Genomic DNA, 22127 nt, shown 5'->3' on the forward strand with positions numbered 1-22127 from the left:
GTGTTAAGTCATTTTCAAGAAAATGGTATTTTTGTGTACATTTCCAACGGTGGTCGGCCGACCACCGTTGGAAAAACCTAACTATTTTTCAACTACTGCTCTAAATTTACCATTTTGTTTCAGTCCAAATTTTGTGTGCTATTGGTTACATGTTCATGAACGTCTGCAGGCCAGCTAGACTGGTTCCCTTACCTTACAATTTTCCGGCATCTATAAATTGATCCATCTCATCTTTAGTGGAGTCAGGGAACCAGACTACTTGAACTTTGTGGTTTTTCTTGGTTTTTCCAGCATTTTCGAACACAAAACTTCAAATATGTCAGTGTAACAATATTTGATCTTTTATACTAACCCCTCAAATAGTTCATTTCTGACAATTACAGCAAAAGCCAATGATGTACATTCCCTTTAATGTAGTGTCCGATCACATTTCTACCCAGATTTCCTTTGGAAATGAATGAAGTGTCAAATGTATGGTACTCAGATTGGGAGAATAAAATTTGTTTCTGCAAATAGTCCTAGTTAACGTGCAGTCTGTGTGTTGTAGGCACAACTGGGAGCCAGGATTTTGACCATCATCTGACGAGGCGTTTGCAAGTTGCTGATAGTGCGCAGGCGCAAGTTACGTCACAAATCAACCAACCACTAGTTGTCTAATGGTCCTCGCCCGAACTTGCTGTCTTTCGTACTTACTCAAAATTTGCCCACATATAATACTTTCTTGCTCTCAGTTTTTAAACATGTTTAAATACTAAACATGTTAGAGTAATGATGGATTATGTTTCGCACTTGAACATTGGTAGCTTTCTAAACATGTTTACAAATTGAAAGCAAGATTGTTTTTAATAACTGAACTTACTTTTTACAGTGTATACAATGTTAACTTGCCTTTAAGAAAAAATAAATAAACAATCTCCCTAAATCGAGCGTGAAATCAAACATTAAAACTCTGTGTTTATACAAAGTGCATTCAGTTATATCAATTTATGCCAAAGGGCATTGTTATGTTAGGACACATTGTATTTTTCATCCGCGTGCACAAGTTTCTATTTTTACATTATGTGACTGAGTAGTAAAAGGAAAAGCTATGACACTATCACAACATAAGCACAAAGATACAAGTTTTAAAGAGGAAACGATGAATAACTGGGTGACTTGATTTAATAGTGCTACTGATTCGCGCCACAGCAGCTAATCTAAGTCGCGAGCGTGCAGCGAACCACGCGACAAATCATGATGCTACTCAAGCAACGTCAGGTATAATCTCCCAATTAAACGAGTAAAGTGATGTTTAATTAGGATTCTACCGATACTTACCGTAATAAGGAGTCACGTGAGATTGTATTGTTTAGTAGCTAAAGGTATGCCACAATTGAACGAAAAGAATGCAATTCCTGCCTGCGTGCCCCTATAAAAGGCCCAACCACAGGCATGCTCACCAGTGATTTAAAGTAATTATAACAAATTACACTGGTCCCGTATACTAGGGCGGGTTGAGCAAAGAGACGGAGTCAAAACTTGTGCTTGGGCACATTGGGTGGGAGTCACGTGACTCCTTATTACGGTAATGTATCGGTAGAATCCTAATTAAACATCACTTTACTCGTTTAATTGGGAGATTCTACCTCACCATTACCTCCATTCCGACTCACGTGAGACTTTAAAGCGGGACAGTGTAATGTTAATCAAGTCCCTTAAAACAAGAAACTGCACAGAGAAATTTTGCAGTACTCCTTATCGGATATATTAGATTTTATTTTTGCATTCTACTTCTAGAGCTTATTCTAGCTCATCATTATTAATAACTTCGAAACAATTTGTCTCTTGACAAAAGTACATGACTTTGCATACAGTATAAATCTCATTATACACACTTTTACGCCAAGACTAAATTGTCTCTTGGCAATACACGGTATAATAAACAAAGTTAAATTCTAGTTTGTCCTCTGACAACCGAACACAGTATAATTCTCATTTTAAACAAAATCAAGACTAATTTGTCTTTTGACTAAAGTAGTATTCACTTCATTATAAACAAATCAAGACTATCTTTGTCTCTTGACGATGTTCAGTATAAATCCATATTTAAACTGGCACTTGTTTCATGAGTCGAATCAGCACTTTACCGTGCTATTTAATGGAAGAAAACTTTCCTTGACCCATTTCATTTTTATTACACAACATATGCTCGGCTAATCATTTTTGACTTAAGATTGCCTGAGAAAACTGACTTTGTGCTCCTTCTGAGCATAAAATACTGTCACTTCTGTTATAAAACTTGGCGAAGGTTGTTGAACTTGCCCAACCTGCCGTCTGCAAAATTAAGTTAATTGGTACACCTTTATTGGCGGCTGCCGAGGTTGAGGCAGTTCTAAAACTATGTGCTTTGAACTCGGACACATCTACGCCCGCCTCAGTTAATGACTGTTTTAACCAACGGGAAACAGTGGCAGTGCCTATCTCCTTATGCGGCACTGTATAACTTAAAAATAATTTTGACTTGGAGCCCCTAAAACTTCTTGTCCTTTTCAGATACTCTAAGAGGGTTCGCATAACACATACACTTTTATCATGCGGGTATGCTGACAATATAACTTGTGGTTGAGGTTTGCCCGGTTTAGATGTTTTAATCAAATCAGTTATTTTAATACAAACTTGTTTGTTTCTAACCTTCATGTTAGATATGTCGAATAGGCTCAAAGTCTGAGCCCGCTGTGCAGTGGTAAGTGCACATAAGCAAATCAGTTTGTAAGTCAATTGTTTCAATGCAATAGACTGTAATGGTTCCATCTTACTAACATATCGAAGTAAAATACCAACATCCCATGTATGTGAATAACGAGGGTACTGAGGTTTTAAATTAAATAGTCCTCGCATAAAACGAATAACCAAAGGATGGCTACCAAACTTTGTTTTATTGTCAGACGTTGACCAAAGCAGTGATGACAATGCACACCGTGCTGTATTAACAGTGCTGTATTTTGCCCCAGAGTGAACTAACTTGGTGAGAAACTCCATTGCCACGGTTACAGTCGCATGAACTGGATCGACAGCCCGTTTAGTGCAGAAACGTAGCCATTTTTCGATGGATGATGCATATTGCTTCTTGGTACTCGGTCTCCATGATTGGAGGATAATGTCAATAGTTTCCTTCGAAAATCCTCTTGATCGGAGCGACTGCTGGATAAGAGTGAAGCACACATTGTCATTCGGCCCTCTAGTGGATGGCGACTGTGTGGATCGTGTGGTAGTCTCAACAACCCGTATGTCTTTGGTAGTGTTACTGGCGTAGCTATCAACAGGCGCAGCATTCTGGGAAACCAATGTTGGGTTTGCCATAATGGGAATATAAGTATTCCCATGGCTCCGTCTACCTCGATTTTCTGCAATACCCTGTCAATGACAGCAAAAGGAGGAAATGCGTAAAATATTTCGTTCGCCCAAGACATTGTAAACGCATCACATGCAACTGCCTCTGGGTCAGGCAGCCATGACACAAATGGCTTAAATTGATAATTGGCTTTGGACGCAAATAAATCAATACTTGGTGTGACACCCAATGTTGATATGATTTTGTTAAAAATATTGGCATCTAGTTTCCATTCCAGATTATCCTTAAAGGATCGTGACAAGGTGTCTGCACAAGTGTTTTGTACACCAGGTATATGGCGTGCAATCAACCAAATGTCATGTTGGATGCACCAAAACCAAATTTGTCTGGCCAAGTCATTCAGTTCAGCTGAATGACAACCTCCCATGTGGTTTATATATGAAACTCCTGTGACATTGTCCATTGCAATGGACACAGTTCTGTTCTGAATGTCAGTTTGAAATGACTTTAGAGCATAAAAAACCGCAAGGAGTTCTAGATAGTTAATATGAAACCTTACTTCATGCAAATTCCAACGGCCATTAGTTTGAATGTTAGCCTTTGGACAAGAGGCTCCCCAACCCATGAGGGAAGCATTAGTAAACACTTCGATGTCTGTTACACGGGGTAATATTGGTCGAAAATTATATGGTAAATTTTGTATCCACCATTGCAAATCGGACTTACTGCTTGCAGTGAGAGGCATTTTGGCCTTGTAATTTCCATGACATTTTTTCAGAGCGATGTTTTTGCTCACTTCCAAACTTCGGTAATATAAAGGCCCAAGTGGGACCGCTGGAAAACATGACACAAGTTTTCCTATGACCTGTGACACCCGATGAATTGTCGGGTTCGACTGTCCTATGAGTTCATGGCATGCCTCAACCGCGGTTGATAATTTGCGAGGCGGTAAACGCACTGTCATTTCTACTGAATTAATGGTGAATCCCAAAAACTCCAATTCTTGGACTGGGGTAAAGTGTGACTTTGATTGATTAATCACAAACCCAAGTTCATTTGTCAGTGCACAACGAGCTGCAATGTTACTGGTGCATTCCTGTAATGTGTCACCAATAAGTAATGAATCATCAATATAATTTGCCGAAATTTGGCCAGCATTACGTAATGTTGATGTGAGTGGTTTCATGACCTTTGTAAAGATACGAGGTGCACTAGCAAGCCCAAAGCATAAGCATTTAAATTGCCACAGTTTATCTCGCCATTGAAACCGTAAGAACTTCTGATGTTCCTGGGCCATGGGTATCGTAAAATATGCATCCTTCAAATCTATTGATGCTAAATAGCAATTTGTCCGAATCAATGTCAGTGCAAATTCAAAGGTCTCCATTTTAAAATGGTGATATTTGACAAATTTGTTTAGAGCTTTTAGATTGATAATGAGTCTCATTGAGCCGTCTTTCTTTGGTCGAAGAAAAATGTTGGACAAAAATTGTCCGTGACAGGGGTTGACCCTGATAATCGCTCCTTTTTCTTGTAATTTTTGAATTTCTTCGTCAATCAGTTGCGCCTCCGGGTCAGAGTATTGAATAAGCTTAGGTTCATTTGCCTGGACCGGAGTGCGATTAAATTCGATATGGCAATGTGCAACTGTATCTAGCACCCATTCATCAGAGGTTATGTTTTCCCAAGCAGGGATAAACTGTTGCAATCTTCCAGCAATAGGTGATGTATACTCACTTACCAACTGTAATGGTGCCGCTAGGTCACCGTTTTCTTGGCTGTCGAGGCCCCGGTGCTGGTGGATTGGCTTGGGGTTTGGTGGTAATTGCCACTGCCATGACCGCTGCTGCCGCCGGAACGGTAATAACCCTGGCCCTGACTCTGTGCTCGACGATAGTAGCCTCGGCCTCTCGGGTAATAAGGTGCCCTCTGGTGGCTGCCGTAATGCTGTTTCGGGAAACCCCGTGAGCGAAAGTCCCCCGCACGGTGGGATGATCCACGGCCTGAAAACTGTCTAGTATTACGACGTTTGGGGTCATTTACAAACATCTGTGAACTTATTTTGTTTGTCTCCACTATAGTTTTGCATGACTGAACTAAGTCATCCCCGAAAAGGAGACTAGTGCACGGGACTTGCGATGAGCACAAGGCCGCATATTTTTGGTTGAGATCAGGTCGGATACTGTCTCTTCTGCGCAAGTTGAGTTGGGCGTTGCCCGAGCCAAGTATGGCAATTGCGTCAACCAGCATTCTAATAAGCTGAGCTGTATCAATAGTCTCATTGTTATTTCTGGCTTTTAGCATTTGATCAGTGGCCATTGCGATGGCTATTGATGCCCGTACAAAAGAGCTTTGCACCTTTTGGAATTTAACATCCCTTGCACGTGTTGTGGGTTTTAGGATTGACCATATCTCAGGGTTCACTCTAGTTAGGCAAAGATTACCGCAGTTGCTTGGTTTGTTGTATTTGCCCAATTTTTCTTCTAGTTTTTCTGGCTTTATCTTGCCTTGAGCAAGTGCATTTACTGTTTTAGCCAATTGGTCATTTAGGGCTGAACTTTCTTTTTCGTCACCCTCAATTAAGGCCGCCATTTCGGTCAGCAAGTCATCCTGGTTGCCAGTATCGCACAACAGGTTATCTAAATCACCTTCAGTGAAAGTGTCTATGCCCTTTTCAGGTACATGTACATAACTATTGCCAACAATTGCGTTGTCATTGCCCGTTTCCGTTGCAAGGTTTAATGCCACCAAATTATCATCAGGGATTTCACCCTTGCTTAATATTTCCTCAGTTGGAAAGCGGTTAGCGTAATGGCTAGAACCGGAATCGCTGCGGTGCAAAAACGCATTTGTCAAAGTAGCAACTGTTTGCTGCAAGCTAGAAACTGCTTTGTGCAAGTCCGAATCGTCGCTGCTAGTTTTCTTCGCGGCACTAGGCGGCTCGTTCAGCGTACATGAATTTGCTTGATCTATATTCTTACGCTTAGCAGTTCGCTTCTTGGCTTTAGCTGCTGGCGCCGGTGGCGTTGGTTTGCTTAAAGATGAGCATGCAGTCTCCGCTATTGGTAGCTGCGTGAGAAATGACAACTCGTCATCCAGTTGACCCATGAGGCCCTCGTCTTCCGAGGGGTTAATATGCAATATGGCTTCATCTGCCATTGCTACACTACTGGCCACGCTCGTGGTCCAACTTTCAATGTGACTGGCTAGAGCGCTGCGTGAAAACGCACCGATGTACACGCGATAGCCACTAAAAATACACTGGTGAGCATGCCTGTGGTTGGGCCTTTTATAGGGGCACGCAGGCAGGAATTGCATTCTTTTCTTTCAATTGTGGCATACCTTTAGCTACTAAACAATACAATCTCACGTGAGTCGGAATGGAGGTAATGGTGAGGTAGAATTTCAGCGAGCGTCTTGCAGGTACGCGTACTTCCTGGTGATGAGTGTGACCTGGGTTGCTTTCCTGGAAAAGTGATACCCCTCCTCCTGACAAGATGCTCAGCTAGGCCAGCCAGTGAGTCCATTCATATCAAAGAAGGCAAGGCAAGGCAATAATGCACAGCTCCGCTTCGGACACAGATTTACATCGAGTTTGATGGGGCAATTGGATCCGAAGACACTAATTGGCTAACGGAGAATGCCATCGTTCACACAAATGATTCCATTGCAACTCGCTCGTTTGGCGAGCTTAGCGCATATTCTTTGCAAATAACTGACATCACCTCATCGGATACTGGAAGGTACACGTCGAGTGGGGAAATGCTAACTTGATGGGATTGACGCGAAAGAAGTTATTTTAGAGCGATTTTACCTTAATTTTTTGACAGAATTTCCCATTCTATAGCACATCTGTCCAGCAATCGATTTGAAATGCGTTCTAAGGCCCTTCAGGCAACTTTCTAGCAACTTTCAAGAAATTTCATTTTTTGGCCAAAATTGAAAAAAATGCAAGGGGTTAACCTTACATTTTTAGTCAAAGTCGGCCAAAAATTGACTTTTCTCAAAACAATGCAGAAATGTATCTGGATGCAAAGGGAACATCAATCAGTACTCTAACACATATACATTTGGAGATTTGGGCAAAAATCGTCAATTTTTTTAGTAAAAAAATATTTTTTGAGCGATTTTACCTTAATTTTTTTGACAGAATTTCCTATTCTATAGCACATCTGTCCAGCAATCGATTTAAAATGCGTTCTAAGGCCCTAAGGGGATCTTTCTAGCAACTTTCAAGAAATTTCATTTTTTGGCCAACCTTGAAAAAAAATGAAATTTCTTGAAAGTTGCTAGAAAGTTGCCTGAAGGGCCTTAGAACGCATTTCAAATCGATTGCTGGACAGATGTGCTATAGAATGGGAAATTCTGTCAAAAAATTAAGGTAAAATCGCTCTAAAATAACTTCTTTCCTTAAACAATTGACGATTTTTGGCCCAGGCTTCAAAATTATGTGTGTTAAAGTATTGATCGATGTTCCTCTTGCATCCAGATGAATGTCTGGCTTTTTTTGAGAAAAGTCAATTTTTTGCCGATTTTGGCTTAAAATGTGAGGCTAACCCCTTGCATTTTTTTCAATGCTGGCCAAAAAATAAAATTTCATGAAAGTTGCTAGAAAGATGTCTGAAGGGCCTTAGAACGCATTTCAAATCGATTGCTGGACAGATGTGCTATTGAAGGGGAAATTTTGTCGAAAGATTAAGGTAAAATCGCTCAAAAATATCTTTTTTGCCTAAAACAATTGACGATTTATGGCCAAGGCTTCAAAATTATGTGTGTTGGAGTATTGATTGATGTTCCTCTTGCATCCAGATGAATTTCTGCCTTGTTTTGAGAAAAATCAATTTTTGGCAGATTTTGACTATTTTAATCAATTTTGGCCAAAAAATGAAATTTCTTGAAAGTTGCTAGAAAGATGCCCTCAGGGCCCCTAGAACGCAATTCAAATCGATTGCTGGACAGATGTGCTATTGAAGTGAAAATTCTGTCGAAAAATTAAGGTAAAATCGCTCAAAAAATAACTTGTTTTCTCCAAAAATTGACGATTTTTGCCCAAATCTTCAAAATTATGTGTCTTAGAGTGTTGATTGATGTTACTCTTGCATCCTCTTGCATCTTGCATTCAGAATTTCTGCCTTGTTTTGAGAAAAGGCTAACCCCTTGCATTTTGTTCAATTTTTGCCAAAAAATGAAATTTCTGAGAATTGGGTGAGAATTTCTCGACGAGTCAATGGTCAACCCACCAAAAATTGAAAATAAAATAAAAGATGACATATTGATCGCCATTTCTCTCTGCAGCTTAAATACATGTGAGAGTTCTGAGTATTTTTTAAAAAGAATGTAGAAGTATGGGCATTTAGCACCAGTGTCTATGGGAATTTTAATGCACTGTTGCACCCGTAAGGACACTCCGTATTTTCTTGTCATGTCTACACAGTTATTGTGAAATTGGGAACTCAAGATAAACACATTGTTTTGCATTGAAATTTCCTGTAATATTTTGTCTTGGTATTTGACAAGAAAATCTAGAAACTTGACAGGAACCGCCGAAGAATGTATGTAATATAATTTAAGGAAATTGCAGTATGAAGGACACTCCCTATTTTCTCCTCATGTCAACACAGTTATTGTGAAATTGGGAACTCAAGATAAACACATTGTTTTGCATTGAAATTTCCTGTAATATTTTGTCTTGGTATTTGACAAGAAAATCTAGAAACTTGACAGGAACCGCCAAAACTGAATCAAATATAATTTAAGGAAATCGCAGTATGAAGGACACTCCGTATTTTCTCGTCATGCAACAATTTCTTACAAAGAGGGCGCGCTACACAAACATTGCTCACCGCGCTGATCCGACCTACGTCTGGCCGTTCGAGATGTAAACACAGTTATTGAAAATTGACAGGAACCGCCAAAGAATGGGGGTTTATATATTGAAGGAAATTGACGTGTAAGGGTGCACACCTGTTAATAGGCCTAAACCCATCCGCCGAGCTCATGAATAAGAGTTATACACTCAAAATATTTTATATCAGAGAGTTCTGAGAGGCATAAAATTGGGGAATTGGAAAAAATATGGCAATGAACCTCTGGCCCAGACTTGGGATTTCCGATTTTGAGCATTTTGGATGCAATGGAGCTCGAAAGTGGCGCTTTTTTATGTTATGTGGCGCGCCCTCAATGAAACAAAAGAATATTGGTGCGGATGCTGCACTATTGAACAAAAATAACAACTCAGCCTATCCGATCGATAACTCAAGAAATACGAGATGCATTAAACTGAAATTTCGTGCAATTAATTTCAACGATGTGGAACAGAGGGGTATTGAATATCATGAGAAGCAGTCCAACGATAAAAATAATATGATCGTAACAATGTAGTGTTTTACACGCGAAAAATTCACATTGATATTCATTCGGATTGCATTTGTCGCGCTTAAAACACTGTATTGTTACGGTCAATATTGCTTCAATGTTTGACGGTTTCTTATGAAATTAAATTTCGTAATGTAAAACATAATTACAAATCACTAGAAGAAAACTCAATGTAAAACATCTTGTATTTCTGGAGTTGTTGCCCCCCAAACGAGTTTGGTGGTGGATTATTATCGAGACCACTATTTATGTGGCGCGCCCTCTATTAAATAAAAGAATATTGGTGCGGATGCTGCACTATTGAACAAAAATAACAAGTCAGTTTCCGATCAATATCTCAAGAAATACAAGATGCATTAAACTGAAATTTTGAGCATTTATTTCCCACGATGTGTAACAAAGGGGTATTGAATATCATGAGAAGCAGTCCCATAATAAATATAATATGATCGTAACAATGTAGTGTTTTACACGCGAAAAATACACATTGATTTTCATTCGGATTGCATTCGTCGCACTTAAAACACTGTATTGTTACGGTCAATATTGCTTCATTGTTTTACGGTTTCTTATGAAATTAAATTTCCTAATGTTAAACATTATGACAAATCACTAGACGAAAATTCAATGTAAAATATCTTGTATTTCTGGAGTTGTTGCCCCCCCCCCCCCAAACCAGTTTGGTGGTGGATTATTTTTGAGACCACTTTTTATGTGGCGCGCCCTCTATTAAATAAAAGAATATCGGTGCGGATGCTGCACTATCGAACAAAAATAGCAACTCAGTTTCCGATCAATAACTCAAGAAATACAAGACGTATTAAACTGAAATTGTGTGCATTTATTTCCCACAATGTGTAACAGAGGGGTATTGAATATCATGAGAAACAGTCTCATAATGAAAATAATATGATCGTAACAATGTAGTGTTTCACACGCGAAAAATACAAATTGATTTTCATTCGGATTGCATTTGTCGCGCTTAAAACACTGTATTGTTATGGTCAACATTGCTTCAATGTTTGACGGTTTCTTATGAAATTAAATTTCGTAATGATAAACATAATGACAAATCACTAGACAAAAATTCAATGTAAAACATCGTGTGTTTCTGGAGTTGTTGCCCCCCAAACGAATTTGGTGGTGGATTATTATCGAGACCACTATTTTACGTGGCGCGCCCTCTATTAAATAAAAGAATATCGGTAGGGATGCTGCACTATTGAACAAAAACAACTCATAACAACTCAGTTTCCGATCAATATCTCAAGAAATACAAGACGTATTAAACTGACATTTTGTGCAATTATTTCCCACGATGTGTAACAGAGGTGTATTGAATATCATGAGAAACTGACTAACGATAAAAAATAATATGATCGTAACAATGTAGTGTTTTACACGCGAAAAATACACATTGATTTCCTTCGGATTGCATTTGTCGCACTTAAAACACTGTATTGTTACGGTCAATATTGCTTCATTGTTTCACGTTTTCTTATGAAATTAAATGTTGTTCTGTTAAACATAATGACGAATCACTAGACGAGAATTCAATGTAAAACATCTTTTATTTCTGGAGTTGTTGTCCCCAAACGAGTTTGGTGGTGGATTATTATCGAGACCACTATTTATGTGGCGCGCCCTCTATTAAATAAAAGAATATAAGTGCGGATGCTGCACTATTGAACAAGAATAACAACTCAGTTTCCGATCAATAAATCAAGAAATACAAGAAGTATTAAACTGAAATTTCGTGCAATTAATTTCCACGATGTGTAAACAGAGGGGTATTGAATATCATGAGAAACAGTCCCATTATAACAAATAATATGATCGCAACAAATTAGTGTTTTACACGCGAAAAATACACATTGATTTTCATTCGAATTGCATTTGTCGCACTTTAAACACTGTATTGTTACGATCAAGATGTTCATCCTTTATTAGACTTGTTTAAGCCTCTCCTTGGCCCCCAAAGTAAGTCCGATGACTTGACCACTTATACCAAGTTGGTTTGCGACAGACTTGCCTGTAGTCTTGTTTATTATTTCCTCGTTTAAAAATGTGCTCGTTTATTCAGACATTCATGAAGCATATTCAAACTGATTGGATGTTTCCAAAGTGTCTTTCCCATTTGCAAAAGTTCCTTTTAAAAGCCCATGGGGGCATGCAAATTGTGATTTGTCCGGCGTATGCAAATTTGGGTATTTTTGTTGGACAATCTTAAAAGGTAGAACCTAGGAGCCTAGGAGATTTTTTTTAATTTCCGTTTAAGAGTAAAGATTTCCCTTACAAAAACACCTAATTATTTTATATTCCCTGACGTGCCTGTATGTGTGCACCCCGCCCCCAATCACCCCTTACTTTTGTAGTAGCTTGACCTTCCCCGCCAACAACTAAAACAAAAATAGGTAAAATACTGACAACCTTCCAAGGATATCAAGTGTCTCACATCTTTCAAGTTTTATTTATTTTGTTTAATTCCTTAGTCTTATTGACATACAAATGTTTTAACCAATTCATACAAACAAATACAAAAGATTCCAAATGAGGAAAAAAGTTTGGCAGAAGGCCAATAAATTTGAGAAATTAATAATCACTTTATAATATCATAGATGATTATTACATAAGCAACGACTACATGACTGTACACGGTAAAGCCAGGTTTTTGTATTTCGCCATTTTGTGAATAAGATTTTAAAAAGGGAAGATAAAACTTGGGAATGCCCCCCCTCCCAAAAAAATTTCCCAGATTATTTTGAAACATTTCAGGACTATATTTTGTTTAATTTAGCTTTTATGTGAAAAAAAATATTTGATGCGAGGCAAGTTCAACACTCGATATAATTGCGTTGATCCTTTTGTGAGGTTAGTTAATTATTAATAAGAAAATGAAAAGACATGCAAAACCACCAAGAAAAACAATTGTGCATACGAAGTAAAAAATACAAGTAAAAAAAAGTGCAATGAAATAAATCACAAAAGGACAAACGCAAATGTAATTTGAGTGTCACTTATACCTGTTGCAATGCATTTTGATGGCTAGAAGTTCCTAAACAGTTTATCTTTAAATTTTCCTAAAAATTAAACGTTCTTGTGTTTTCTAATAAATATACAATGGAAAGGAAGTCACGTTTTAGTTAAACCAACGTCTTGTTAAAAACGTTAAATTTAAATAAAGTTTGTTACATTTCTTCAGTTTTTAAACAATAAATTAATCTTTTTTGAAATCTTTCAAAACACATATTACTTAAATTGGTTTTCTTAAAAATGCACTTTCAATATCAAATTAAATTTATAGAGCAAAATTCTCCATTGTCAACTGAACAAAAAGCTGATAGAAAGCCTTAGGCAAGACCTCGTTAATAACTTACCGAGAAGATCCAATTGAATGCATTAAAGGTAAGGAGTATGAAATTATTAACTTAAAGATGCAATAATTTTGGATGACCCAGGACAGATCAAAGGAACATCCCTTCTCCCAGACATGTCACTGCTAAAAAGCCAGTGACAAATTATTAACCTTACAATAATTTTTCAGCAAGTTTCCATTATTGTCCATTGTTAACTGTCTGTTGCAGTATCCGGTTTAAGATTATTTAAGAGGCATAAATAATTTAATGAAATCAAAATTAGTTTTCATTTTATTTTAGTGTTGTTGCCTTAATGTATAACATTAATGACGTTGCATTATGCAGTCTGATTTATCATTTCATATTGTGCAAGCTAGTTTTTTTAACTCAAGTTTCCGATGAGGGCATCCTTGTCCAGTAGAGCAGCTTCGTCATTGTCCAGTCTCGTCCAAGCTTGGTGGTCCTCATGTCCTAAACATGACAAAATAACCAAGGAAATTAAAAAAAAATACATATATTAGGAAATCAAGCACTGTGGATTTCGTAGGAGGGACAAACTACAATCAGAGGAATAACAAATTATAATCCTCATACCCTGGTCTTTTTTCGTTTTCAAAGTAAACTCACCTCAAGAATCAGTAATGGCCAGGCCAGCAGGCGGTGTCAGTCCATCATCGGTCCTCCCAGCTTACGATGGCTTGAGGCAGGCTCATCCTCATCTCAGTAAGACAATTCTCTCATCAGTCAGTGGTCCTCATTTCTCTGCAAGGATTCAAAGGACGAAAAAAAAATATGAAATATTATTAAGAAATATGTGCAAGGAGAAAGAAAACATCGATTTTTACCCCACAAAGCAACACAGCGCTATACCAGCACTCGATGTGAAAGGAACACAGAAAAGCGCCAATCACCAATTTTGAGTTCTGTGACTAAGAGGAAGCCTACATGTAAACTAACTTCAAGAATCAGTAATGGGAAGCCCAGCAAGCAGGTCATCCGTTCATCTGTCGGTCCTCCTCCCTGCTTCCGGTTCCTCGGGATTCTGTTTGATGAGGCTGTCGGAGCCCCGACGATGTCATGAGCCAAGCTCAGCCTCATCTCAGTAGAACAATTCCCTCATCAGTCAGTGGTCCTCACTTTGCTGAAAGGATTCAAATAACAAAAGGAAACATTTGAATTTTTGAGCTGTATTCGTGCCAGGGCTCGAAAGGGGAAAGAAAACATTGAATTAACCCCACAAAGCAAAATCCTGCTACCAGAACTGGTTTGTGGACGAACATAATAACAGAGTAAGATCGCCCATTTAAATTAGCTCTGTGACTTGATTGTTCCTGTTAAAAGGAGGCCTAAATGTAAACTAACCTAATAATCAGGAATGGGAAGCCCAGCAAGCAGGTCATCCGTTCATCTGTCGGTCCTCCTCCCTGCTTCCGGTTCCTCATGTTTCTGTTTAATAAGGCTGTTGGAGCCCTGACGATGTCTTGAGGCAGGCTCATCAATCCCAGTAGAGCAATTCCCTCATCAGTCGGTGGTTCTCATTTTTCTGAAAGGATTCAAATGACGAAAGAAAACATTCAATTTATTGAGCTGTAATTGTGCCTGGGCTAGAAAGGGGAAAGACAACATTGAATAACCCCACAAAGCAAAGCCCCGCTACCAGAACTCGTTGTTTGTGGACGAATATAGAAGAGCGCCAGATCGCCCATTTTGATTAGTTCTTGATTGTTTCTGTTTAAGTAGGCTACATGTACACAAACCTGATAGTCAGTAATGGGAAGCCCAGCAAGCAGGTCATCCGTTCATCTGTCGGTCCTCCTCCCCGCTTCCGGTTCCTCGAGTTTGTGTGATAAGGCTGTTGGAGCCCTGACGATGTCTTCAGGCAGGCTCATTAATCTCAGTAAAGCAATTCCCTCATCAGTCAGTGGTCCTCATTTTTCTGAAAGGATACAAAAGAAAACATTTGAATTATTGAGCTGTATTCGTGCCAGGGCTAGAAAGGGGAAAGAAAACATTGAATTAACCCCACAAAGCAAAGCCTGCTACCAGAACTCGTTGTTTGTGGAAGAACATTATAACAGAGTCAGATCGCCCATTTTGATGAGTTCTGTGACTTGATTGATCCTGCGAAGAGGAGGCCAACATGTAAACTAACCTCAAGAATCAGTAATGGGTAGCCTAGCAAGCAGGCCATCCGTTCATCTGTCGGTCCTCCTCCCTGCTTCCGGTTCCTCGAGTTTCTGTGTGATGAGGCTGTTGGAGCCTTGGAGGGTTGATTTTCGTCCAGACAAAGCAGCCTAGCTCATCCATGCAGTCTCAACTTTTAGATCATCAGTTTCTTTGAAGAAAGCTGCAACTCTTTCCTAAGTGAACAGGGTTACGAAAACGCTGGGCCTAGCCCATTTGTTACTGAAGTGAAACATTCCAAAGCAGTATGTCTAAGCCTACTTGTACTAAGGCCACTTGTTACCAAATAGAAACTAAACGATTCTACCCATGTTTCCACTTTTTATTTTTAAAAACAGACATGATCTTCTTTTGTCATAATGCACACAAACATGTGCCGACACCGATAACGGCAGGTTGCCAATAAGTTGTACCCTTTTTTGGTGGTGGGGGGGGGGGGGTTAAGTCTTTTTGAAGGCACTTCTCGACAATGCCAACAATTTTGATGTTTTTGAAATGCCGCTGTATATAACTGAAATTCAGTCATTTTCTAAACAGATATTTTGTTCATTATGGTGTGATATTTTTTCTCGTAATTTCGTCAATTTCATTTTCTTTTGCTGCCGTCATTTTCCCACCGTTTGCCAAAATTCGCTTTCCGACTTTTTGAGGCAAGTACATGTACATGTATTTACTTCTCTCGTTGCGGATGATTAATTTTTATGCCGTTATTTTCGTCATTTTGATTGTTATTTCCATAACCCATTTTGTTTACTTTGTGGCAATAAAAATTATACTGATTTCGGGTATTTTTACTCTCACTAACGCTGTGATGTTTTCCTCGCATTATTTTCATCATTTTCCTAGCGTGTAGGCCTACACGTAGAAAGCGGAGTGATTTTGTTTTTTTTTCGGAAAAAAAAATCGCTGACGATGTGATTTTCGCTACAATTTATTTTGGACCGATTTGAAGTTTGTTTTCAGTTTTCGTCATACGCGTAGTCAAGTAAATATCCGGGTGGGTATTATTTATTCCCATACTGCCTAACATTTTAAAGTTGCTTAACGATTTGACATTTTTGTAGCCGCAACGATTAATTTGATTTAAACTTTTTTAATTTTGTCTATTGTCAGAGACAACAGACGGATACCATTAAAAAATCACACCACACAGAGAGCAATGCACACAAAGGCAAAAAATCAAACATGCAACATTTACAATGAAACAAAATACAATCTACTTTTGAGTTTTTCCCCCAAAAGTCATTCTCTCTGTAAGCATTCTTTTACTCACAGATAATTTTATCTTTAAATACTTAATAATGGACCGAGCTTAAAAGCTCTTCACAGAAAAAAATGTCTTTTATATAAATTTATGCAAAGTATAATTAACCAAAGTTATGACTTTTGATTTTACTACGATCATTAAAATATGGTCAACTGTCAACTGTGCCCTCACTGCTCACAGACTAGCGAAGTATAGACAATGCGGCGCTTTTACAGACGCTGTTAATCCCACATTTTTGACCTTTTAGTGTTACTATAAGAGCGTATATGTCACCTAAACAGAGAGCTCATTTAGGAATTAGTGTTAATTATTAACCAACATTTTCTCTGTGGTAACGTCCTTCCGTGTTTTTTTTTTAAATGGTTTAAGTTTTAATGTTCAAGTCCTTCTGAAGGAAGGGGCCTCTTGGAAATCGGCGCTACTAATATGCACCGAAGAGGGTATCCCTTACAAGTGACACTGCACCAGGCATGGTGACTGTTAATTGCCGATGGCCTAGATTTTATGAATCTTGTTTGTTCTTAAACATTTTATACAATTATAAAGAAATTATATCGTCGTTGGTGGACAACACACCAGGCATTGCCACTTTCTGTAGTTGTTTTACTAAGTTTGTTTAATTATTGTTTTGAGTTGGGCAAAGTACCAGCCAATGTCCGTATAGAGGGCAGCATTCCAGTTGATCGATAAAACATCACAAAATGACTCTCAATCAACTACAAAATCGACTATAAATTTGCGAGTGAAGTTTCTTAATAGCGAATATAAAATAAAATACACCAGTACTTTCAAGTTTAGGGGGACAGTGTTAATCATTAGACTGATTTTCGTTTGCATTAAGTTAGTGTTATTTTTATACTTTTTTTTTATTTATTTGTTTAGAAAACTTCTAAACTCCCCATCGCAGTGCCTGCAGGCTCAAAGTGCGCATGCTCGCAGCGGGCTATGCTTGCTCCCTAATTTTCGTTTGCTTCATTTTCCCTAACACTGTTCATTGCACTTTGCTAAAACAGTTCCCTAGATTTTATCACTTCGAAGTATGGGACACGAAATCGCGCGATTACGCAGGTACGCGGATATGTGGATACGTGGGTACGAAGACCAAGAGGAGATGAACATATTGTTCTTATTCAGGGCCTACTTCTATACATATGACAATCATAACGTACGTACGTGATACATATAATTGATCACATACGTACGTGATAATATAATATTACGTACTAACGCAATATTAGTATTATTATTGCGTACATACCTGATAAATAAGTACATATTACGTACGTACATGTATTGCATATGTAAGTGATAATACGTGTATCCTTAAACGAGTATACGTTGTGTATACGTACTTAATAATTATCACGTGGGCCCTACGTACGTAATAATTATCACGTGGGCCCTACGTGATAATATTACCTACGTACGTGATAATATTCAAGTGACAGTATCACATACGTAATAGTATTATGAAAAAAAAACCCTTAATAACTCCCATGTCCCTTCATGGTCTTCGTACCAAACCGTCTCCGGTCTAGCCACAAAAAAACACACGTGTTTGCCGAACATTACGTATGAATTAGCCCCATAAATGTGGCCTATTTACTGGACTGCCTCCGTAAACATAGGCCACTCATCCACATGTACAAAAATCGTGTCGACGGAGCCAAATTTTGATTTTCACATTTAGGCTTAGTTTGTAGGTTTTTTTTGCTTTAGAAGCATACTCACCCTCTTTACAGGCTAATCAGAAAGTGCTGCCTTTTTCAGATGTCTAATTTTTGTGAAATTTCATGTTGAAATTTTGATACGCAAACGTGTAAAAATGAATCTGGAAATTTCACGAAAAATATACATCTGAAAAAGGCAGCACTTTCTGATTAGCCTATAAAGAGGGTGAGTATGCTTCTAAAGCAAAAAAAACCTACAAACTAAGCCTAAATGTGAAAATCAAAATTTGGCTCCGTCGACACGATTTTTGTACATGTGGATGTGTGGCCTATGTTTACGGAGGCAGTCCAGTAAATAGGCCACATTTATGGGGCTACGTATGAATATGCCTTACTGTCGAACGTAAAAGCGATAGAACGCGGTGCGGAGGTTTCGAAACGCCTATGAGAATATTTCGACGAATCTAAATGCTTATAACTAACATTATCATAACACTCCTACAGATCCAGCAGCTGCTTTGCTTTGCGGATGCTGCATAATGCACGCCTGCAGCGTCTGCACTCCTCCCAACTTGACCTACAAAAACCGAATTAATTGTTTGCATGACTTGCACCAACGTTTTGCACAGAATATTGACTAGGTTTTATATTGTTTCAATTTATTTTTTAGTTTCTGAGACTGAGGTGGAGAACGTCTTTTAACTTTCTCCATAAAGGGAGTTACATAAGACCTGCAAGTCAATATGACAATGAAGGAGACGCTGTCACAGGTTTATCATTGAAAATACTGGTGTAAATTAGTGAGTTTAATTATTCAGGGACACCAATTTGGAAAAAAAAATCTTCTACTGGAATGCTACCCTTCAACTGTTCCACGTGCGAACGCAATGTCACTGCACGTATCAAATTCCTATGCAAATACGTGCGAACACAATGTCACTGCACGTGTCTGACGAATTCTTTCGAAATTGTATTTTCTCCCCACGTGCGAACACAATGTCATTGCCCATTTCAGACGAATTTCTATGCAAATGTTATACTCAACGTGCGAACGCAATGTCACTGCACGTAAATTATAAATTCCTATATGCAAATTAACACACGTGCGAACACAATGTCACTGCACGTGTCAAATTCCTATTTGCATTGCATTATTATTGAATTAAATAATCATTTTCGTTAACCTTAATTCTGCTGTAATTTATCTTCCATGTAAACGTTTTTTAACATCCAATGAAATTTAAGGAGTTCTCTGTTTCAGGTGACAAAACTCTACACATGTACATTAATCAGAGACATGTAACGTACCTCTTTCTACTCTTGAAGACATCGCCCCTCTTGGTGTTGATCTTGGAGAAAATGGTAACGATGTCTTCGTTAATACAATATAAATTGGACACAATGCGCACGTTCAATGATAATAAACAATTTCATACAGAGCCAAAATGATAATTTTGAACAGTGTAATGAGTTGCATGCAGTGAGCGTGAGGAGCACAACGACAGTAATGAAGGCCTAGCCCAGCACCGAAACAACAGCTTAAGATAAAGCCCGTGCACGCTAGGTCGCTGTACCATGGTGATCAGCGAGGCATGAATGTAACAATAGGGCTGGAGTCTGAGTGGAAATCTTCTAAACACGTTATTTGCATAATGTGCATTCAGCACAAGCCTGGGTTAGAAATGAGAATCGGATAGAATGCTAATGACGTAATCCCGATGGGCGATTACATTTTGGTCACGAGACTTACTTAGAGGGGTGGCACAGTTTCATACTGATCAACTTGAGTTGAAAACAATTGCCTGTTTATATACATTTGTCAAGGACGAAAACAAAATGTACTGCACCCACTTTTGGGGGTTGAATTTTTGGACTGACCGGTTACAGTCGCATCACCGGGGCACTTGCTCAATAAAAGGCATCTTCCGTTGGTGTAGCAGCGTATCAAGATTTTTTTTGGGGGGGGGGGGCACATCCGTTCTGAACTTGATGTCGACATGTTTTATTTCAACGGACACTTGGCCTCCGTAAAATCAAATGGGGGGGGGGGGGGCTGGGCTGGTACCAAGTTTACAAACATTGGAGCGCTCTTCGAAACCGGCCATTTTATTCTGGTTCTGTATCTGTTGGAATATACTGCATGCATAATCTCATCAGGGGATAGGGATGTAATATGCAGACGCCATGGTGACCGAGCAGATATTTACATGAAGTTGTAGCGTTTTCAGATTATCAATCCTCAATTATCAATTCGTATTAATTTTTAGTTAATTATCACACTTTAATTATCAATGTTCCTGTGGAACTTTTTAATGATTAATTCTCTTGAATGCATCACTCATTGTTTTCCTTGTATACACATACACCCACACAGTACCTATGCAATGTGTAGTCCCTATACTTTTATACAGAGCAAATGACCTTCACTGCCCACACACAAGTCTTTGGTCAGTTTCTTAGTAAGACCAAGTTATTTTCAAGATCATTGTTTTGAGGAACCATATTACTCATTCCTAGTCATTTTTCTGAGACTCAAGGAAACCACGATATGACTAAGTTTTCCCATTCGTAAGTATTTCTTATTCTCAAGACTTCCTGTTTCCACCAGTATATACGTGCTGCTCCACTAGCAGTATCTCATTCTGTTTCAATTCTGTTTCAATTCCAATTCCGTTCCATTTCCATTCTTAGTCTATTTCGGTTCACCCAGTTCTCTTTGTCTCAGTTCACTGTAACCAGTTCAATCAATCAATGTGTATTAAAATATTGTTGTGGAATAAACATTCACGGTAAACACAGTCCTCAACCAAATTGTGTATCGACCTATCCATTCCCCAACAACATTAGATACACACTCTTGGAAAAAAAATGGTCCGGTTAACATGGTTAACTTATTCCTTATGATGGGACTTGCGGTTTGGCCGAAGTCAATTGAGCGTGATCGGCTGACTGATAAGGTTTACGCACAATATCCGTTAAATCATCATTTTTTTTCAATGTCCTTTCCTGTCAGGCATGTAATTTGCAAAATTATGAGAAAATACTCATTCGATTATATCATTTCAAATGAGTAAGTATCCCGACCACGTTACATATAGTCTTCAGAGTCCATGCTCATACTTCAGGCATTGTACCATTCTGTCCATAGAGAAAAAGCAAAGGCCCGACGTGAACACAGTCCAAAACCTGTACATACGAACGTACGACAGTACATCACAAAGATATATACAAAGAAAGTAGCGGAGCCTTTTTCTTCCTGGACAGTCGGCTTCTTTCCAGTAATTTACCGCTCGGAAAGAGACATTTGGTGGAGATTTGCAACATCTTAATCGGGGAACCTAGCGGTGAATATGGCACGGAATCAATCATCTGTGATCATTCCGTCTCACGTGCAAGTTGTTTTAGGATGCTTTCTTTTTGCGACATTGTTTGGTTTCAATGAAGGCTTGGGCGACGGCGTTGTGATACTGACACGGAGCTCACCGAGACCACCAACTGGATCTGTTACGGTCGTGGAACATTACTTCTACGTTGCTCTGTCTCAACGAACATGTTGCGGGAAGTCTGGTGGGGAAAAGAAAGTGAGAGCGGTGTTGTGCATCTGACCAAAAACAAAGGTACACTGACGGATGATTCTCGTGTTTCTGTATCTAGGAGCGCAAACTTCACCAGGAATAACATTTATTACCGTAATTACACTATTCGAATAAGTCCAGTAGCAGTGACGGACGCCAGACATTACTTTTGCCTGGCTAGATGGAAGCTAAGTACATATAACAACGCAATGACAGACGCTAACGGTGCGTTGACAGTGTCTTTGAAAGGTTTCCAAAATGATATCCCTAACTGCTGGTCAACGGGCAATTGCACTAATCAGACTTTGGCGTTGTGCAAGACTGAGCATGCTTTCCCCGGCGTGAACATCACCTGGACGGATGAAGAGA

General features: G+C 38.8%; 1 protein-coding gene and 2 long non-coding RNA genes across 4 annotated transcripts; all 3 read right to left on the minus strand.

Annotated features, from left to right (window-relative positions):
- Positions 1–2708: 2708 nt before the first annotated feature.
- Positions 2709–6052, minus strand: LOC119729056. 2 transcript variants are annotated; one of them, XM_038201563.1, is made up of 2 exons: positions 5073–6052; positions 2709–3393 (listed from the first exon to the last, which is right to left on the minus strand). In XM_038201563.1, the coding sequence occupies exon 1, from the start codon at positions 5921–5923 to the stop codon at positions 5090–5092; it is 834 nt and encodes a 277-aa protein (XP_038057491.1). In that variant the 5' UTR covers positions 5924–6052; the 3' UTR covers positions 2709–3393; positions 5073–5089. The 2 variants fall into 2 exon arrangements, with proteins under 2 accessions (XP_038057491.1, XP_038057497.1); XM_038201569.1 differs by having other exon boundaries at positions 5069–6052.
- Positions 6053–13446: 7394 nt separating this feature from the next.
- On the minus strand, positions 13447–14189 carry LOC119729072. Its single transcript, XR_005271182.1, has 3 exons — positions 14020–14189; positions 13690–13824; positions 13447–13533 (listed from the first exon to the last, which is right to left on the minus strand). It is a non-coding gene; the product is annotated as an uncharacterized LOC119729072 (long non-coding RNA).
- A 1088-nt stretch (positions 14190–15277) lies between these two features.
- Positions 15278–19982, minus strand: LOC119729079. The gene is made up of 2 exons (XR_005271183.1): positions 19492–19982; positions 15278–15453 (listed from the first exon to the last, which is right to left on the minus strand). It is a non-coding gene; the product is annotated as an uncharacterized LOC119729079 (long non-coding RNA).
- Between the last annotated feature and the right edge of the window lie 2145 nt (positions 19983–22127).

The sequence above is a fragment of the Patiria miniata genome, unplaced genomic scaffold, assembly GCF_015706575.1.
Source record: "Patiria miniata isolate m_02_andy unplaced genomic scaffold, ASM1570657v1 HiC_scaffold_1, whole genome shotgun sequence".
Classification (NCBI taxonomy): Eukaryota; Metazoa; Echinodermata; class Asteroidea; order Valvatida; family Asterinidae; genus Patiria; species Patiria miniata.

Excerpts from the sequence above, each read along its gene's own strand:
- LOC119729056 (XM_038201563.1), bottom strand. The coding sequence starts at position 5,923 with ATGGCGGCCTTAATTGAGGGTGACGAAAAAGAAAGTTCAGCCCTAAAT.